Raw genomic sequence first — 19,902 nt, forward strand, 5'->3', positions numbered from 1 at the left:
TCCTTTGGGGAATAATTGGGTCGTGCCCCCTTTGGTTAGCGCCCCCGCGCCGTAAATTGAGTGGTAGCGCTCCAAGCAGGAAGCACTCCCCCTCACTCTTGGGGCGCTACCATTCAATATCGCGGCGCTACGTGCAACTACAGGCCTCCCTCCCCTGATTAAAGGGGAGGGGCCTAGCGCAGCGCGCACCGGGGTCCTGCTGGACTACCGGGGAACGGGGTGCCGGGGAACGGGGTGCCGGGAAAAGAGCCCGACACTCAAGAGGAGTGCCGAGCTGACCGATTGTGGCTGGCACCACTCATGAGCAAGCGAAAGGGAGCAGGTGCTGGCCGGCGGCCCCCAAAAAATGGCCGCCCGGCACCTGCCCTTTAATTTGCACCGCTGTGGCCGCAAACACAACACCCTGACCCTGTCGGACATATCGCTGTGGCCGCAAACACAACACCCTGACCCTGTCGGACATATCGCTGTGGCCGCAAACACAACACCCTGACCCTGTCGGACATATCGCTGTGGCTGCAAACATAACACCCTGACCCTGTCGGACATATCGCCGCGGCCGCAAGCACAACACCCTGACCCTGTCGGACATATCGCTGTGGCCGCAAACACAACACCCTGACCCTGTCGGACATATCGCCGCGGCCGCAAGCACAACACCCTGACCCTGTCGGACATATCACCGCGGCCGCAAGCACAACACCCTGACCCTGTCGGACATATCGCTGCGGCCGCAAACACAACACCCTGACCCTGTCGGACATATCGCCGCGGCCGCAAGCACAACACCCTGACCCTGTCGGACATATCACCGCGGCCGCAAACACAACACCCTGACCCTGTCGGACATATCGCCGCGGCCGCAAGCACAACACCCTGACCCTGTCGGACATACCGCTGTGGCCGCAAACACAACACCCTGACCCTGTCGGACATATCACTGTGGCCGCAAACACAACACCCTGACCCTGTCGGACATATCGCTGTGGCCGCAAACACAACACCCTGACCCTGTCGGACATATCACTGGCCGCAAACACAACACCCTGACCCTGTCGGACATATCGCTGTGGCCGCAAACACAACACCCTGACCCTGTCGGACATATCACTGTGGCCGCAAACACAACACCCTGACCCTGTCGGACATATCGCTGTGGCCGCAAACACAACACCCTGACCCTGTCGGACATATCGCTGTGGCCGCAAACACAACACCCTGACCCTGTCGGACATATCGCTGTGGCCGCAAACACAACACCCTGACCCTGTCGGACATATCGCTGTGGCTGCAAACATAACACCCTGACCCTGTCGGACATATCGCCGCGGCCGCAAGCACAACACCCTGACCCTGTCGGACATATCGCTGTGGCCGCAAACACAACACCCTGACCCTGTCGGACATATCGCCGCGGCCGCAAGCACAACACCCTGACCCTGTCGGACATATCACCGCGGCCACAAGCACAACACCCTGACCCTGTCGGACATATCGCTGCGGCCGCAAACACAACACCCTGACCCTGTCGGACATATCGCCGCGGCCGCAAGCACAACACCCTGACCCTGTCGGACATATCACCGCGGCCGCAAACACAACACCCTGACCCTGTCGGACATATCGCCGCGGCCGCAAGCACAACACCCTGACCCTGTCGGACATATCGCTGTGGCCGCAAACACAACACCCTGACCCTGTCGGACATATCGCTGTGGCCGCAAACACAACACCCTGACCCTGTTGGACATATCACTGTGGCCGCAAACACAACACCCTGACCCTGTCGGACATATCGCTGTGGCCGCAAACACAACACCCTGACCCTGTCGGACATATCGTCCGGCAGTAGGTCAGGGGGGCGCGAGCGAAGTTTGCGGCTGGGATGCTGCGCATGGCGATGACGTCATTGCCGGAGGCACAGTGCCGCTAACCTCCCACTGAATTTCACGGGAGGCGTTAGTGGCGCCGCACCTGGGCACTAGGTGCTTTGCGCCCCGCTAACGGGAGGCGCAAAGCAACCCAATTTTTCCCCCCTTTATGTTTTGCCTTGAAACTCTCTTGGTTTCTGTAGAAATGTTATATATTAGCATAAGCAACTCAGAACCATCCAAATCTCATAGAGTTGATGGGACGTCAGGTATTTTACAAGCTGTTTAAGAGCAAAGCTGCGTGCCGTCCATGCCTTACTGAGGACAGTTCTTATGGTTGTGATGATAGCTATTAAAATTTGGGCTACTTCATAATACTCTTCATTTTATATTCTCCCACAAGTCAAATTGCATAGGGCAAGTCCATGGTTCCTTTGAACTGAAACATGACTTTATGTGTAAAATATTGGACAGTAATGGCATTCTCCAGATTGTATGAGAAGTCCACTTACAGAAGTGATTAATGGCACAGGACCCGACGGAATATCTACTATTACAAAGTATTTACAACACAGAAACAGGTCATTTGGCCCAACAGGTCCATGCTGGTGTTTATGTTCCACACAAGCCTCTTCCCACTCCTCTTCATTTAACCCCATCAACATATCCTTCTATTTCTTTCTCCCTCATGTGCTTATCTAGCTTCCCCTTGAATGCATCTATGCTATTCGCCTCAACAACTCCCTGTGGTAGCGAATTCCACATTCAAACGACTCTCTGGGTAAAGAAGTTTCTCCTGCATCCCCTACTGGATTTATTAGTGACTATCTTATATTTATGGCGCCTAGTTCTGGTCTCACCTGCAAGTGGAAATATCTTCTCTACGTCTACTCTATCAAACCCTTTCATAATCTTGAAGACCTCTATCAGGTCACCCTTCAGTCTTTTCTAGAGAAAAGAGCCCCAGCATGTTCAATCTTTCCTGATAGGTATAACCTCTCAGTTCTGGTATCATTCTGGTGTCACTTTATAGACCTCTGCAATTTGTAAGAGACATCCATTCCACCCTTCACTCTCCCCTTTATGCTAATTTTACCTGAGTATTGCTTCTAATGGAAGTGATTCTGGCAATTACATACTTTAGGCAGGAGTGGCAGTTCTCATGAGAATTCCCTCCTACAGTATGCAGCAGCTGGAATCACTTTGATTAGAAGCAGGGCATAGGTAGGAGCAGGATTGGAGAGAGAGCTACCGGCTTGCACTAATTCTTTGCCCACAAATGCAGTCAAGTTTGTAGAACAAGAGGCCATAAATTTAAATTAGTGGTAAAAATGGCACCAAAATCTGTAGCCATTCCTGCAGACTTTGGTGGGAGTCTGCTCGACCAGCTGCAAACTCTACGGGGATCCAGATATACTGGGTTCTGGCCGAGGGGTGAAATTCTAGAATGGGTTTGTAGGCGTGGAGCCTCTGCTTGCCCCTACAAGACCATTGATGTAAGGGGGCATGGAGCTGGGGCAGAGGCCCCCTATGTTGGGAGCTCCTGCACCCAGCCTCAGTCAGGACATGCCGTAGAATTGCCACAGATACACCTGGTCTCACAAGGCATACCTCACTAACAGGGGTGGGGTGGGGGGTGGTTTTGGGATCTGTTAATATGGGGGAGCAATGTAGCCCAATCTGAGCTGGTTACCTCTGACTCTTTTAAAGTTGGCTCATAAAGACAAAAGGAATAGTCAACGATGAGGAAAGCCTATTCAGCTCATCGCGCCCTTTAAGATGAAGGACAAGCAACCGTCGAACACAGGATAAGGATTTTGTGCTGCAGATAGCTCTGAGACCACATTAGTCTAAGTCAGAAACAACATCTTGTGTAGCTTTCTGTATCTCTTCATCCTTCTCAACCTCTCCACCCCCTTCGATGCCGTTACTGCACCAGTGTCTCTCTGTAGCCCACCTTTGGCATTCCTCTCCTGGCTTGGCTCATACCTGTCGCAATGCCGGCACTACATCTGCTCACATTGTCATCTTTGTTGTAACCCAAAGGTCCATTCTTGTCCCATCCTCTTTACTGTCTACATGCCACTTCATGATGACATTATCAGGAAGAATAATCAGCTTCCCACGTATCTAGCTTTACTTCTGTGCTTGCTACATTAAAAGGTTGTTGGTTTATGCTTCAACTGCTTGTCTGAAATCAAGACCTGGATGAGCCAATTTTCTTCTGCCTCAATATTAGCAAAACTGAAACCCTAATTTCTTTGGCTTCTGCCACCACCGACATGCTTCTGGCTTAGACTTAGTCAACCTCTCTAGCTGCCACCTCAGGCTGAATCAGAAAATGTGGAACCTTGGTGTGGTGCTTGACTCCAATGCTAGCTTCTCCCCCTACATCTTCTCTCTTTCCAAGACTACTTTGTTTAACCTCTACATCATCATCTTTCGCCACCCCTCACTGCCAAAACTCTAGTCCGTGCTGTAGTGTATGTACCTTTAAGGGGAGAACTACTTTTTACAGCTCCTGTATACTGTAGTACCGGCAGTGACCACACCTGTATATAAACCCTGAGTAGGGATCTGTACTGTTAGTTTTAGAGTAACCCTCATCCAGTAAACACCTGTTGATTGTTCCCTGCAGTCTCTTGTCTAGTTATTGAAGGACACACAACATCAAGATACACGGATCTAACATTGGCGACGGAAAGATTCAAACCTACCTGCAACTCTGCATCACCTCCCAGGGATTCGCTCCTGGAGAACAGTGAAAGAAGAAGGCCGAGTCCAGAGGCACAGGCGTCGACCATCCAGCGGGGAATTGAGCATCGCAGGGGAGGCGGTTGAGAGCTGGGCTTGGTTCTCCAGTCACGGTGGTCCAGCGAAACGGGCTGGCAACAGGTACGGGGCAGACCCTTCCCGGACAGCGGCGGCTAGAGAAGAGAGAGGGTAGAGCGCATAGGGCGCAGCCGGTGTTCAGGACCGAGCGGCGTCGACGGGAGCAGAGAGAGGGTAGAGCGCACAGGGCGCAGCCGGTGTTCAGGACCGAGCGGCGTCGACAGGAGAAGAGAGAGGGTAGAGCGCACAGGGCGCAGCCGGTGTTCAGGACCGAGCGGCGTCAACGAGAGCGCACAGGGTGCAGCCGGTGTTCAGGACCGAGCGGCGTCAACGAGAGAGAGCAGAGCGTAGCCGGTGTTCAAGGGCCGAGCAGTGTCAACGAGAGAGAGAGGCGCGCAGGAAAACGCGCAGAGCGCAGCCGGTGTTCAAGGGCCGAGCAGCGTCAGCGGGGAAGAAAGGAAAGCGCGGGAGACGCCCTTTTGAGCCGCAGCGGAGAAGAAGGGAGAGTGCGGGAGACGCCGTTTTGAGCCGCAGCGGAGAAGAAAGGAGAGCGTGGGAGACGCCATTTTTAGCCACAGCGAAGAAGGGAGAGCGCGGGAGACGCCATTTTGAGCCACAGCGGAGAAGAAGGGAGAGCGCGGGAGACGCCATTTTGAGCCAGTCTAACCACACCCAGGGAGGCCGAAGAGTGGCAGTGTCACAGCGTTCGACAATGAAGTCGAAGATTGGACAACATATGTCGAACGCATAGAAGTGTACTGCAAGGTGAATGAAGTGCCAGATGACAGGAAAGCGCTGGTATTGTTGAATTCAATGGGTGCAAAAACGTATGGCTTACTGCGAAACCTAGTAACCCCAGAGAAGCCAGTAGAAAAGGATTTTGAAAACATAGTGTCAATCCTACAGGACCACTTACACCCCACACCGCTGCTGATAGCAGAAAGATTTAAGTTTCACAAAAGGAACCAGCATAAAGATGAAAGTAATGCTGAGTATTTAACGGAACTGCGCAAGCTATCGAAACACTGCCAGTTTGGAACGGGACTAGCAGATACTTTAAGGGACAAGTTTGTGTGTGGGCTTCAAAGTGAAGGAACCCAGAAACGGCTTCTATCAGAAAAGGATCTTACGCTGGACAAGGCTTTCAGCATGGCAGTATCACACGAAGCAGCCGCATGGGGCGCTGCAGAGATACAACGGAGACCGCAAGAATATGGCACAAATGAAATGTCATACGGAACAGTGAAGTGCTATCGCTGCGGCAGAACAACACACGACCATAATGATTGCTGGTTCAAGGACAAAGTATGCAGACAGTGTGGAAAAGTAGGACACATAGCAAGAGTCTGCAGGTCGGGAAAGAAAACCAGCAGCAAGAAATCTCCACAGGAGAAGTACAAGAAGGTACATAAGGTGACGGAGAGTAGTTCAGACGAACAGAAAAGTGATACAGACTCCGGAAGCAAGGAGCTGGGTTGTCTGAAACTACATAATGTGATCAAAACGGAGGATCACCAAACTATCTGGGTCACGCTCAAGATAGCCGGAGTCCAAGTGAAAATGGAATTGGACACAGGATCAGCCCTAACAGTCATAAACCGAAGGAACTACAAGCGGCTATTCTCACATATACCCTTGAGAGATACAGAGATTATCTTGAAGACGTACACGGGGCAAAAAGTCTACCCCAAAGGAAAAATAAGGGTGAACGTTATATATAACGGCAAGGAAACACCAAAAATGGACCTATATGTATTGCCAGATGGAGGACCACCACTACAAGGACGTGAATGGATCCGGAAGATACAGCTAGATTGGCATTCCATACAAGCACTGACTGTAGATGCCAAAAAGGATGATGACGTCACACCTGGACGACTGTCAAAAATGCTAACTGACGCACAAGAAGTGTTCCAGGAGGGACTCGGAACACTAAAAGGCATAACAGCGACGATCAAAATAAAGGAAAATGCAAGCCCAAAGTTTTTTAAGGCCAGACCGGTACCTTATGCGATCCGCCCAGTCGTCGAAGCAGAGCTGGAAGGTTTGGAACGTTCAGGAGTACTGTCCAAAGTGGACTGGAGCGAGTGGGCTACACCCATCGTTCCTGTAATGAAGAGGTCGTTGAGTAATATGCCTGGGGAACCAAAGAAGGTTCGCATCTGTGGGGACTTAAGGTGACAGTGAACCCAGTCCTTCACACTGTACAATATCCGCTCCCGCGGATTGAAGATATTTTCGCCTCGCTATCTGGAGGGAAACGCTTCACTAAGATTGATCTGGCCCAGGCGTACCTGCAAATGGAGGTAGAAGAAGCCTCGAAACAGTACCTCACGATCAACACTCATAAAGGTCTCTACCAATACAACCGGCTGGTGTTCGGGGTAGCATCAGCTCCGGCTATTTGGCAAAGGGCAATGGATCAAGTCCTGCAAGGGATTCCAGGGACCCAGTGTTATTTGGACGACATCCTGGTCACGGGTGAAAATGACAGTGATCACCTCGCCAACCTGGAGCAGGTGCTCACTAGATTGAAGGAATATGGGCTCCGAGCTAATCGCCACAAATGCGAGTTTTTCCAGAAGCAGATCTCGTATTGTGGCCACGTTATTGATGAAGAGGGGTTACATAAGTCCCCTGAAAAGATTGAGGCAGTAGTCAAGGCTCCAGCACCGGAAAATGTGTCACAACTGAGGTCGTTCCTCGGGCTGGTGAACTACTACCATAAGTTCTTGCCGAATTTGTCTACAGTACTACACACACTGAGCACCCTACTGCAAACGGGGGTACCATGGAAGTGGAATGACAAATGTAAACAAGCTTTCCAGAAGTGCAAATAATTGATCACATCAAAAGAGGTGTTGGCTCATTTCAACCCAGAACTACCAATTCGGTTGGCATGTGATGCATCACCCTATGGCATTGGAGCGGTGCTGTCGCACAAATTCCCGGACGGCTCGGAGAGGCCAGTAGCCTTTGCGTCTCGGTCACTAACCTCAGCCGAGCGTAACTACGCCCAGATTGACAGGGAGGCCCTCAGCCTATTGTGGGGAGTGAAAAAGTTCAACCACTATCTGCACGGGCAGAAATTCACCTTGCTGACTGACCACCAACCACTTGTCTCCATCTTTAATCCAAAGAAGGGCGTTCCAGTGATGACTGCGCAACGGCTACAAAGATGGTCCCTTTTTCTAGGGGCGAACCAATATGAAATCGAGTATAAGGGCACGAAACAGCATGGAAACGCTGATCGGCTATCACGCCTGCCACTGCCTACTGCGGAGGAAGCACCAGCAGTGGACCCTGTCGAAATATTTTATTCGACTATAATTGAACGATTGCCAGTAACTAACGCTGATATAGAGAAGGAGACCCGAAATGGCCCGACACTGTCTCGGGTATATGACTTGATGGTGAAGGGATGACCAGCACATGGCGACTCACTGTGGCCAGCATTCTCATCCAGAAGAGAACAGCTGTCAGTATGCCAGGGGACCTTGATGTGTGGATCCCGAGTGGTAATTCCACCCAAGTTAAGGGAGGGAGTGCTCAATGAGCTTCACGAAGGCCATCTGGGAGGGATGAAAATGAAAAGCCTTGCTAGGGCTTATGTGTGGTGACCGGGGATCGATCAGCAAATCGAGGACCTGACAAAGAGCTGCTCAGGATGCCAGAAGGTCCAAAATGCACCACCACATGCCCCTCTACACCCATGGGAGTGGCCCTCATCTCCATGGCAACGGGTGCATATTGATTTTGCTGGTCCAGTTGTGACACATTTTCCGGTGCTGGAGCCTTGACTACTGACTCAATGTTTTTAATAGCCGTGGATGGGCACTCGAAATGGCCTGAGGTGATCAAAATGTCCTCCACCACCACGGAGAAAACTATTGCAGTCCTACGGACCATATTTGCCAGGAACGGTTTGCCAGAGCAGATTTGCTCTGATAGCGGACCACAGTTTCTGTCCGAAGAGTTTCGGAAATTTATGAAAAGGAATGGGGTAAGGCATTACACACCTGCCCCGTATCATCCAGCCACAAATGGATTGGCTGAGAGGTTCGTACAAACCTTTAAAAAAGCAGTAAGGGCCATGTGCGATGACGACATTCCACTGCAGCATAAGGTGGACAATTTCCTGTTAGCATACAGAAATGCGACACATGCAGTCACCAACCAGACCCCGGCCATGATGTTCTTTAACCGAAGGTTGAGATCTCGTCTGGATTTGCTCAGACCAAATGTACTAAGAGATGTTGAGAATAAGCAATTCCAGCACATCAATGAGAAGCCGACAAGGAGCTTCAATGTAGGGCAACCAGTCTTGGCCCGCGACTACCGAACAGAGAAATGGCAACCAGGAACGATATGTACACGGCAGGGGCCACTAATGTACACAGTGGATGTTGGGGAGAACATTGTGAGACGCCATGTTGACCAGATCCTAGAGTCACAGGAACGAGTCAACCCCATGTCTCGCGCACCTGGTGATGAACCCGACATACAGGTAGCATCTACCCCAGAAACAGTAGCATCGGAAGCTGATGAACCAACCGACGACAGGGGGCCAGAATCGCCTCCGCACCAAGAGCAAGACAATCAGGAAAGGCGCTATCCAGAAAGGATCAGGAAGCCGCCCCAAGACTGAATTTATAAATAGACTATTTTCAGTTAATGTTGCATGTTAAAAGTGTTAATTGTCATTAATTGATATTTAATTGTTAAATGAATGTTATGGTACTGTTAATCTAAAAGGGGAGGAATTGTAGTGTATGTACCTTTAAGGGGAGAACTACTTTTTACAGCTCCTGTATACTGTAGTACCGGCAGTGAGCACACCTGTATATAAACCCTGAGTAGGGCTCTGTACAGTTAGTTTTAGAGTAACCCTCATCCAGTAAACACCTGTTGATTGTTCCCTGCAGTCTCTTGTCTAGTTATTGAAGGACACACAACATCAAGATACACGGATCTAACACCTGCCTTCATCAGACAGTGAGGCGTGGTGCAAAAAAATAGGAGTTGGTGGAAAGATGGGTTTTGAGAAGATTTTTTAAAGGTAGAGAGAAAGATTGAGAGCTGGAAGGGTATAGACATGGAACAGAAAATAGGGCCAAGGCTCTGCCACCAATGGTGGGACAGTGGGAAACGAGGATTCACAAAAAAACAGATTCAGAGGACCAAAGGGTGTGGAAGGAGATGTAAGGCTACAGAGATAGGAGTGGGGTTAGGCTATGGAGAAATTTGAAGATGAGGATGATAAATCTAATGCATGGGGGAGGGGGCAACGGGGAACAAATGTTGGTTGATGAGGACTGGAATGATTAGGAAGCGGGACTTTAGTGTGGGACAGGATACGGACAACTGAGTTTTGGACAAGTTGACGTTTATGGAGGATGGAAGGCCAGCAAGGTGGACGTTGGAGAAATCAAATCTTGGGATGACAAAAGCGTGAATAAGGGTTTTAGCAGCAGTGGGGTGAGGTGGGGTGATATAATAGAAGTGTAAGTAAACAGTCTTGGTGATGGAAAGGATGAGTGGTTTGAAGCTCAGCTCCGGGCCAAACAGGATGCCAAGATTTTGCATGCTCTGGTTCAGCTTGTGGCCAGGGAAGGGGATGGAGTCTGTGGCCAGGGAACAGTTGACAGTGGGGCCCAAAAATAATGGCTTCAGTATTCTTGATGTATAGTAGCATGAAATTTTGACTCATCCAAGATGTGATGTTATTCAGGCAGTCTGATGGCACAGAGGTGATCATGGGGTTGAGGGTAGTGGTAGAGGAGGAGAGTTCAGGCATCATCAGCATGCTCTGTAAGACATTTTAAGTGAACAATTAATGTATAATATAAATTTGTGACATGAATTAAAACTGGGACACTAAGCTGCCCCACAGGAATGGGGAAGAATGGATTAGGGAGTACTTATAATTTCAGTTTTTATTTCTTTGATGCTATTTTTTCTGATTGACTGAGAATGCTATTATAGGTTGTCATGATCTGTGACATCATTAAATAGAGTGATTGCTTTTCCATTTACAGGAGCTACTATGTCATGTTTATATTGATGCTTACACTCGCCAATCTTATTATTACACCACTTGGAATTACTTTCTTTGACCATGGTCAAGGCTTGAAAACATACGGATGGAGAACCTTCAGTTTTGTGTCTGACATAGTGTACCTTGTCGACATCATTATAAATTTCAGAGTGGGCATCTTTACTGAAGATCGGGAGGTAAGAAATACAAATGTCATAAATGTGCATCACTACATAACTAGTGAAAAGCTAGCCACACAATTGATTTGTCAGCAGATGCTATTTCCAAGTAGACCTCTATATTGATAGAACACAGTAAATTACAAAGTTATACACTGCAGAAACTGAATTGTCTACTATAAGTTATATGTAATTGTGCTTGTCCTATTATAATATGCTTTAATCAGCTATTCTTTTATTCTAACTCAGACTCAGCAAAACTAGGGTCAATAATGCAATCTTTTCTGCTTATAGCACTGCTGTGCATCATGAGCTGGCTTATTATATTATGGGGTCTGATTCCTGAGGCCTTCTAAATGCATCATAATGTGACCTATTATGGATGCCAGGCTCAGTAAGGTACTTAGGGGGCGAAATTCCCCTCGTTTGCACCTCCGGTGGGAGACACTAACGGGGCTCAAATGACTTTTCACCCCCCAGCCCCAGGCGATAACCGCACCTCCCGTGAAATTCCACGGGAGGTTAGCGGCGGCGCTACCGGGTATCGCCCTCATCTTCTGCGCCCGGAGATCATGATGTCATCTCTGGGCGCAGCACCCCGGTAGCACCTCAGGAGAAAAATTCGCACTCGTGCCCCGCAGCAGTGCCAGGCGATGTTACCGACTGCTGCAGGGGTTGCGAACACTTGAGGCCGGCCACTCGCAGGGCGCAACTTAAAGGCGTGGTGGGCGACCGGCCAAACAAAAAATGCAGATATAAAAATTTTTTTTAATTTTTGACCACCGGTCGCGCGTCCATGCCGCGATCGCTCAGTCCGGCACTCTGCTTGAGTGCCAGGCTGATAATGTGGCACTTCTGCTCCCCGGTGGCCCAGAAATCTACAATGAAACCTGCAGAGCTCGCAGCGTGGGGCCCTTCCCTTTAATGCAGGGAAGAGCCCCAGCAATGCGTCAGCTGCTGAGCACATGGCCCCGGATCGGGACATTCCCCGCCTCTTGCACTCCAAGAGGCAAGCGGAGTACTTGATTTAGCTCCACTTCCCCCTTGGAGCAAAAGGAGGGAATTTAACAAATGTTTGGAAAGGTTATCGCCTGGTGCTAACTTTCCAAACATTTTTCACTTAGCGCCCCAAACGGCCCTCTAGGAGAATTTCTCCCCCTTACTTTTTAACATAATTTAGGGAATGTGCCCATAATGCATTTAGAGCACCTGAACAGCATTCCAAATGCTCACTGCCAATATAAAGGAGAATACAGGCGGATAAAAATTCGGGGGCTTAACCCCCACCCCGTTATCGGCAAAAAATGGCGAAAGAGCGGGTCCCGGTAGCGATGCAACATCCCGGTAGCGCTTTCGACATCCCAGTAGTGGTGCCGGTAAGTAGTAGACCCTACAAAAAAAATGGCGGAGTGGTGATGTCAGTCGGTGTGCAACGCTGACTTAACATCACCACAGCCAACTTCAACCCCAGCACTGAGTTCAGTGCTGGGTCATAACCACGCTAAGGAAGCCTGGCGTGCAAACAGAATGACAGAAGCACTGTCAGCATCTCTTAAAGGAAACACACATCTTTTAGGTAAGTTTGCATTTAAACTTTTGGACTGGATCTTTTTAAATTTTATTGAAGAAGTGGCTTGCTGCAATGCATGTTAAAAGTTTTTTTAAGTGGGTAGGGAGTGCTGCTAGATACTTGCAAGGCCTTGAATGGTAAAAGGAAGGTCTTTGAGAAGACAGAAAATGCTGCAAATACTCAGCAGGTCAGGCAACATCCGCGGAGAGAGAAACGGAGTTCAGGTTGAGATGCTACCTGGCCTGGTGAGTATTTCCAGCATTTTATGCTGTCATTTCAGATTTACAGCATCCGCTCGTAGAAGGAAGAGGAAGACGCAGAAGAGGAAGACGCAGAAGGGGAGAGGGAGTAAGCAGAAGGAAGGATGCATCCCAGACAGCTCCTTTCTGGCTGGGCTATCTGGGGTGGAATCATCCGTCTGCGGTACCAGTGACCACAACCCTAATTCTCCTTTCAACATTTGTCCACACCTTACCTTCCCTCTGTTGCTGACCATCACAGCGCCCTCTTGGCCATGATGCTGAAATAAAAGCCACCACAAAGCAAATTTTCCAATCCAACATTATATATCTATCTATCCAATATCACATCAAGAAATCAATTCATATGCATTCTCTTAGTGACTGTCTTGTTTGTACCTTTGCCTGTCCTACTGATGTCACGCAGTGCTACCCCAGTGGCTGCAGCATGGCTGGTGGAAGGCTGCTGACTTTCAGTGGGGGACACTGCAAATGGCTATGCTGGCTGACTATGAGGAGCTGGTTGGGAGTGTCAAATCAATCTTCTTCTTCACTCTTCTCTCCCTCTTGGCCAACCGTTGGCTGGGCAGGCTGCATTTCTTGGGTGTGTGAAATGAGGAAGGCACAAGGGTGGAGTTGTGGTGAGGGGAGGGCGGGAATGCAACAGGTGTATGCCAGAATGAGGATAGCGTATGAGGATACCAGCATCTTGTAGCCTTTCAGCCTCGCCGCTGGCCAAGGGCTCAGTCATACCCTTGCCAAGTATGGCCTGCACCGTGTCCTCCAAGGGGGTGAGGTGAGGCTAGGAATGGGAGATATGCCTCGTGATTGGTACAGATTGTTGGTAGGTGAGTGATTGTGGGAGGTGGGGAGGGGGGGGAGTCATGCATTGAGCAGTGTGTGAGGCTAGTGATGCAGTTGGTAGGAGACAGCTTTTGAAGATGCATTCACTGACCTTGACCAGTGGTCTGAGGTCATGAAGCATCTTTGGGTACTGGAGCCAGGTGGTGGGGACAACACTGACGGCCTCGGTGATGTGGTCCCACGTCGTTCTTTCTGGAGGGCCTCCTGGCCCCTGTGAGTAGAGGACCCCTCTTGCAATATTGACCCCTTGCACAAAGCTGGAGTGCTGCGTGTGAGACCCTGGGTGCCTCTTCCATGGCTTGCTGAGCTATTTATGTTAGTGCTGAAGAATTTTTTTCCCCAATTTTTTGAAGTTCGGAAGGGAATTCAGCTTTAAGTGCCGAAGAATCCCATTTGGAACTTTTTATGGTAAATTTTTTATTGAAAGGCAGTAAGGACTGAAAGCTGCATTTTTTTTCACTGCATTGTAATTTTTATTAGTTCTGAATGCATTGCCCCTTTAATTCATAGCCCCTTTAATTGCCCACAATTCCTTGCGAACTCCACAGCCTCGCTCCCAGAGGCTGTAAGAAGCTGCAAGGCCGACTGGACGGGAACTTCGGGTTGGAGGCCTCCATTAACGCCACCAGGAGGGCGTTGTACGTTAAGTTAGCGCTGCGCTACAGATCGCCAGCTCCCTAGAGCGATTTCTTTTGTCCGGTGGTCATTTGCAGCGGCTGTTAACTCGAGTTGCCGGTGACATGGCATTTCTCTTGGTGTACACGAATATTTCCCCTAGGATGTTTATATCTATATGTTAAAATATTACATATACACATATTTCTTGACTTCAAACCTTTCTCACTGTTATGATTTTTGACAGTGCAGCTGAAACTGCCCACAAACATTTTACATTGACATTTCCCCATGAAAACAGTTGCCTGTCATGGTTTGTCAAGGAACCATTTGAATCACTCAAATTGCTTTTTGAAATTTTCATCCACCATTTTTCTCAGTAACTGAAATCTCTATGTCCAAAATAAGGTTGTAAACAAATTAAAAAAGTGACAAAATCACATACATTACAATAACATGATTAAATGTATCCATTTGTGTATGTATATTTTAATGTCTCAATTCAAGCTTTTACCTAAAAAGCCTTAGCCTCTCTCAAAAGCTTGAGTTTGGACTTGATACATTTGCTGAGAACGGCGACTCTGTCAACTGAACGCAGGTCCTGCAGTCTGAGCGTGTGCACAATTTCCCAGGATGCTTCAGTAGCATCTGTATCTAGCCAAATGATAAAATGCTTCTCCCTCATTCTCTAACAAAATCTATTTGATTGTTTAAAAAATTATTATGTGAAGATAAACTAGAAGACAAATTTCAAAAGCTTTATTCAGGTAATATTTTTATTGAATTTTTTAAATCCGAGCCTGTGTGTGACCAAGCAAGAAAGAAATATGATAGACTTTACTGATTACACATTTGTTATTATTTTAGTTGATGTCTGAATTATAAATACTCTATAAACATTAGAAAGTATTATGCTGAGAGAGAGAAAAACATAGAGTGCATAGTTACTTTATTCATCCTAATGTAAGTTTACTTTTTTCAAAAGTGTTGAATTTTGAAAGCAATCATAACTCCTATAATTATCAGCTGATTATCATGTGTGTTTTGTTGATAGTTATGTATTTACTTATTGACTGGGAGACAGAGAGAGGATGAAAGACTTGCACCAGGAATTTTCTCATGGGATCTACCAAATGGCCATCAACTTCAGCGGAAGATTGGCAGAAGCTATGTTTACCCATGTATCTGGGGATTTACTGATTTGACGAAGTTACGGGGGCTGATCATGAGAATCCCTGAGGAAATTCCAGGCATTGTTTATATAGCACCTTTCGTGACCCCAGGACACCCCAAAGCACTTTACATCCAACAAATTTATTTCGAGCTGTCGTCATTGCTGTTTCTGTAGATAATCGCAGCAGCCAATTTGCACATAACAAAGACTCATAAACAGCAGTGTGATGAATGGTCAGTTAATCTGTTTTGGTAGTGTTGGTTGCGGGATGAATGTTGGCTAGGACATCACCCTGCTTTTCTTCAGAAAAACACCATGGGATCTTTTGCACCTGAAAAAACAGACAGGGCTTATTGATTTAGTGTCTCACCCAAAAGATAGCACCTCCAGCAATGCAGCACTCCTTCATTAGTGCACTGAAATGTCAACCTAGATTATGCACTTAAGTCCTGGAACTTCGCATGGCCGTATGATCTTCTAAGAGTAAGAGTACGTTGATACACGAGAGAGACATGAAAGAGAGGGAGAGCCAGAGAGAAGCTGTAGCTATTTTTGGTGCTTGCAGCAGTTAGTGAGAATGATGGAAGGTGCTGACCTGGTCAAGACCACTGGCAATCCTGGCATACTGTTCTTCTAAGCTGACAAGCAATGTATATGGTACTAGCTGAAGTGCCCGGCGGTGCCGAGGCTTTTTCGAGGGAATGTTGTTGTTGGAAGAGAGAGAGAGAGCGACTGGGGTGAAGAGAGAGCGACTGGGGGGAAGAGAGAGAGCGACTGCGGGGAAGAGAGAGAGCGACTGCGGGGAAGAGAGGGAGGGGAGGGGGGAGGGGGAGGGGAAGGGGGGGAGGAGGGGGGGAGGAGGAGGGGAGGGGGAAGAGGGGAGGGGGAAGGGGGGAGGGGGAGGGGAAGGGAGGGCGGGAGGGAGGAGGGGGGGAGGGAGGGAGAGGGGGAGGGGGAGGGTGGGGAAGGGGGGAGGGGGAGGGCGGGGAGGGGGGAGGAAGGGAGGGGGGGAGGGGGAGGGCGGGGGGGAGGAAGGTAGGGAGGGGGGTAAGGGAGGGCAGGGGGGGAAGGGGGGAGGGAGGGAGGGCGGGGGTCGCCCCCCCCTCCGAGGTGAAGACCGCTGATTGCGCGCGCAGCAGGAGCTGAGACTGTCGGCCGGCGGGCCCGGTTGCCAGGGTAACCGTGACGCTGACCAAGCCAGAGAGAGAGACGCCGCGTCTCAGCTGCTCCTGCTGCGCGCGCGGCCACCCACCCCCCCGCCCGAGGGTCGCGGCCCCCCCCCCCGAGGTGAAGACCGCCGATTGCGGCTGCGCGAGATGTCCGGCGGGCCTGGTTGCCAGGGTAACGCTGGACGCTCAGCAAGCCCCGCCCCCCGGCCAGCCAGAGAGAGACAGCGGGTCTCAGCTCCTGCTGCGCGCGCACCCTAGCGGCGCTGGGCTGAGGCTGGCCCTCCAGCCTTCGAGTGGGGCCGGGAGGTGCCTAGCTCGGGCGTGGGTGCGGAGGAGACGCCGAGGCTTCTAGGCCTACCTGGGAAAACGGGGAAAGGTAGGAAAATTAATGAGATTAGATAAGTTAATTACTTTCTAAATAATTTTTTTAAAAAACAATATGTGTTTTAAAAGCAACGTTTTTTTTTAAGACGTAGAAAGCGGGAAAAAGAAAGGAAAAGTTTGGAATCAAGATGGCGACGACTCACCTCGGTTCAGAACGATAAAGCCCGGCCACACACGCACCGATTGGCCCGGCGGCACACGCCAGCAACCCGGCGTACGATTGGTCAAGCTCGAGGTCACTCTGTCGGTCACTCTGTCGGTCACTCTGTCGCTAATGAGCGGATAATGAGATGCTAATGAGCGGAATGTTGAAGGTTTTTGGGATACCGCGGGCGCAATTTTAGCCCGGCCGAAATGTAAATACGCTTAAAACCGTCTCGGAAGCGTAAGCTTTCTTTGGAGGTAACGCGCGCGTAGGTACGCCCTGTAACTTTCGAGTGCATACCCGCAACGCACACGCGATGACAGACAGACAGACAGATAGACAGAATGACAGAAGTACCGATTTATATATATATAGATGCTTTCTCCACCTTCAAACAAGTGTACATTGCAATAAACTAGGAGTGATGTTTCATTGGTTGACTATGCATATGTGTAATTGAGTGATTAAATAGAGGGCAAGGATAGACCAGGATAATAACCCTGAACTTCAAGAGTATTCTAATTAGTAGTTGACCAGCATGACATTGTTCAGTCTTGTCTTGTTCATGTGATTTTTTAAGTTTCTGTCATATTTGTATTTCTTGTTGGACTCTTGTACTTTCATCTATGTATACTTTGCAACAGTTTATTATTTTTTTTAAAAGCATTGTTTTAGAAATTTTTGTTTCAGATTTGGCTTTGCCTTTTACATTATAAGGCAGCTATTTGGTTACAGTACTTTGGTTACAGTACAAGAAACCAAAAAGTATTCTAATTAGCAGTTGATCAGCATGACAAATTTCAGTTTTACATTGTTGCACAGAAATGATTCTTTACATTAGTCAGATTTCCTAATGTGCACCTAGCATACAGTAACATGATTCCGTATCTTTACCGACAGGTGGTGATCTTGAATCCAAAAGATATTGCAATAAAATACATGAAAACCTGGCTTCTGATTGACCTAGCTGCAGCATTTCCTCTGGACTCTATATTGTACCTGATTAAGGTAAGAATACTGAGCTGGATTTACTCAAAAACATTTACATAATAAGCTAATTAATTTCTTCAGGCTACAAATCTATATATATTATTTAAAAAATCTTGTGCATGTGTGCACTTACTGTCCACAAATGTTAGTTGCTGTAATACTTTTTATGTCAATATTTATAATGGAAATTTCCCATGTAAATATTTATAATGGAATTCTGTTTGTAAATAATTTATAATGGGAAAACTGTATATAAACATTTCACCATCATGGTTTGTTGATGAACCAATCGAATCAATGAAAATGATTCTTGAAAGCATTTAGCCTGCTTTTTTTCAATAACTGAAATTTCTAATGTCATAAATAAAGTTTTAAACAAAATACAAAAGTTACAAAATTACACATTTCACAATAACATAAAATTTATCCATTGAATTGTTTTTGTGTCTTCATTAAAGTTTTTACTTGAATGCCTCAACCTCAAAAGCTTGGGCTTTAACTTAATATTTTGCCTAAGGCAATTGCTCTGTTTGCTGTAGGCAGATCCTGCAGTCTAAAAGTATGTAATGTGCACAATTTCCTAAGATGTTTCAACATACAGGCTACCAAAATGAAAGAATATTTTCCTCTCCGTCTCAAAATCTATTTAGTTTTTTCATATTTTTGGAACAAAAACTAGAGAAATTTCAATGGCCCAGAAATTTGGGTCCCAATGCGTGAGTACGCACTGGGTACTCATGCGTCGGCCCAACGAAAGTGCCGGTTTTGTGCATGCACTGCGCATGCGCGGGAAACCGGCACTTCCGTTCCCCTGAAAGAAGGGGTTGACGGGTGGAACGCGTGCGCGTGCGCATCGAACTTACGTTTTTTTTGCAGGTTTCTCTGGGAGGGTAAGTCTCCAGCAGTGAGAGGGATGTTGTTGGCAGGACAGAAGGAAGTGTGGGCTCCTCTCAAAGCGCGCACACGACCATGCCACTGTGGAACCCTCAGTCAGAGACCCACTTTGCGGAGATAACTGAGATGGCTGTTTCAACCCCTGCACAGCCGCAGGAAGAGCAGACTGTTGAAGAGGCCTCCCAGGCTCCCAAACCCAGAGGATGCCCGCCAAAGGCGTCTAAGCAAGGTGCCTCTACATCTGCTGAAGCCACAGGGGAAGCACCACGTAGAAGCAAGCGTAAGAGAAAGATTAAGCACCTATAGTCACAAGGGGAGTCACTTGGGTGATTTATCTTTTTTTTTGACTGTTGCTGGTTTATTATCCTTTTGTGATGTTTAAAAGAAAAATTATGTCAAAACAGTTGATTGTGTGGCCTATGTGTTATGGAAAATGGCAAAAGCGCATTGAGGGCTCAGGGCGACTTGCTTTTGTAATGCTGATGGTAAAAGTGATAGGCAATAACAGGGTATAGCAGAGATGAAGTATGACATTGGACAAGTGTCGCCTGCAATTACAGAGCCATATGGTAGCCACCTATGGTTGAAGAGTAAGCTTATGCTAATGTGGCATGGCAGTGTGCATACCCTGCTTGACGGGCAGCAGTGAACTGGAGGGATGCTGCATTGATCACAACAGGGCATGCAAGGCGCCCCTCGTCCTCCTCCTACTCTTCCCAGGAAGATCTGTGCTGAGCCACGCGGCTGCTACTCCTCCGATTATGAGGAACAGGATGAGAGGGCATAAATGTTTCCCATCCCCTTGCTATAGATTTCATTTGAGGCAACAATCTTGCAAGCGCACAGTTGAAGTGGCCTGAAATTATTTCATTCATGTCACACTGCAGATGGGTGTCAGCTTGAACAGTCACAAGGTCAGTAGATGTGCAAAATCTTATC

The 19,902-nt window shown here is 48.3% G+C and overlaps 1 protein-coding gene across 1 annotated transcript in view; it reads left to right on the forward strand.

Annotated features, from left to right (window-relative positions):
* Positions 1-19,902, forward strand: part of LOC147107646 (potassium/sodium hyperpolarization-activated cyclic nucleotide-gated channel 2-like) — a 206,419-nt gene that overhangs the window by 49,138 nt on the left and 137,379 nt on the right. The window contains exons 2-3 of the mRNA XM_086006852.1: positions 10,742-10,937; positions 17,980-18,087. Of these exons, the coding sequence (XP_085862978.1) occupies positions 10,742-10,937; positions 17,980-18,087 (304 nt within the window). The remainder of the gene's footprint in view (positions 1-10,741; positions 10,938-17,979; positions 18,088-19,902) is intronic.

The sequence above is a fragment of the Somniosus microcephalus genome, chromosome 14, assembly GCF_052327205.1.
Source record: "Somniosus microcephalus isolate GS21.2 chromosome 14, FLI_Smic_1.0, whole genome shotgun sequence".
Classification (NCBI taxonomy): Eukaryota; Metazoa; Chordata; class Chondrichthyes; order Squaliformes; family Somniosidae; genus Somniosus; species Somniosus microcephalus.